Raw genomic sequence first — 986 nt, forward strand, 5'->3', positions numbered from 1 at the left:
CCTGGTGATAACTGTGGCACTTAGTGGGTTTGTCGCACTCATGTATGTGGGGATCCCGCCAGCTCGGACGACTCCCACTTATTCAGACAAGCTTTCCCTAAGTGTCACCTGCGACACGGGCTTTGTTCTCACGCCCATCAAGCCCAAGAGAAACATGGCAGATTGCATCTTCTACAACCAAACGGTGACAATACCAAATGTGTCTGCCCGTAAATGCGGGTACATCTGCAACGACCCTGCAGTAGATTATCCTGCTCTTATCCTCCGGAAAGTGAAAAAGGTGCAAGTAATGCAAACTTTCAACTCGACGTTGTATCACACATGCGAACTTCAGTACGGGAAGAACAGCCAGAAATGCTTCCGGATGAACCTTAATAAATCTCGTAGTTACGAAAACATGCCCAAGTTCTTTCAGATACACAACTTGGTGCTTCATTTATCTGCCATTGACCCTGAAAATCCCTTTATTCCTGTAGACAACTTTACAATGTCGTCCAGGGAAGTAAGGAGCTTCGAATGTTCTGCAGGCCGTGTGCCAAAGAAAGTCATGATTCCTAAAATTATAATATCTGAAGAAGAGGAGGATAAGCTACCTACTGTCCCTAAGTCGGTTGAATGCCACTTCCACTGCGAAGCGAATATCCCCCACAATCTTACGTGTGAAGAAAACGAGCTCAGCATTGAGCATAACGTCGCTCTCAGTTTCTGGCTATTCGTTACTGCTAATGTGCTCGGTAAGTTCTTCATAGGACTCACTTACACTCTCTTCGAAGTGGCTGTCGTCGCTATCCTCAAAGAATACGGATATGACTACGGTCTGCAAAGGATTTACGGATCCATTGGAGGCATGGTGTTCGCACCTCTATCCGGGTTCTTCATCGATCATTTTGGAAGGGGCAGACACTACACCGACTATTAGTAAGTAAAAGACGTGTATTTTCTCATTTCGACAAATTGATGTTCAACAGGTCTTAAACCTTTAATGC

The 986-nt window shown here is 45.2% G+C and overlaps 1 protein-coding gene across 1 annotated transcript in view; it reads left to right on the forward strand.

The window, feature by feature from the left end:
- LOC119587900 overlaps positions 1-986 on the forward strand; it is a gene marked incomplete at its 5' end in the record, with an annotated part of 12638 nt that continues 11652 nt past the window's right edge. Inside the window, 1 exon segment of the mRNA XM_037936608.1 lies at positions 1-918. Coding sequence (XP_037792536.1) covers positions 1-918 — 918 coding nt within the window.

This window comes from Penaeus monodon, chromosome 23 (assembly GCF_015228065.2).
Source record: "Penaeus monodon isolate SGIC_2016 chromosome 23, NSTDA_Pmon_1, whole genome shotgun sequence".
In the NCBI taxonomy this organism is placed as follows: domain Eukaryota; kingdom Metazoa; phylum Arthropoda; class Malacostraca; order Decapoda; family Penaeidae; genus Penaeus; species Penaeus monodon.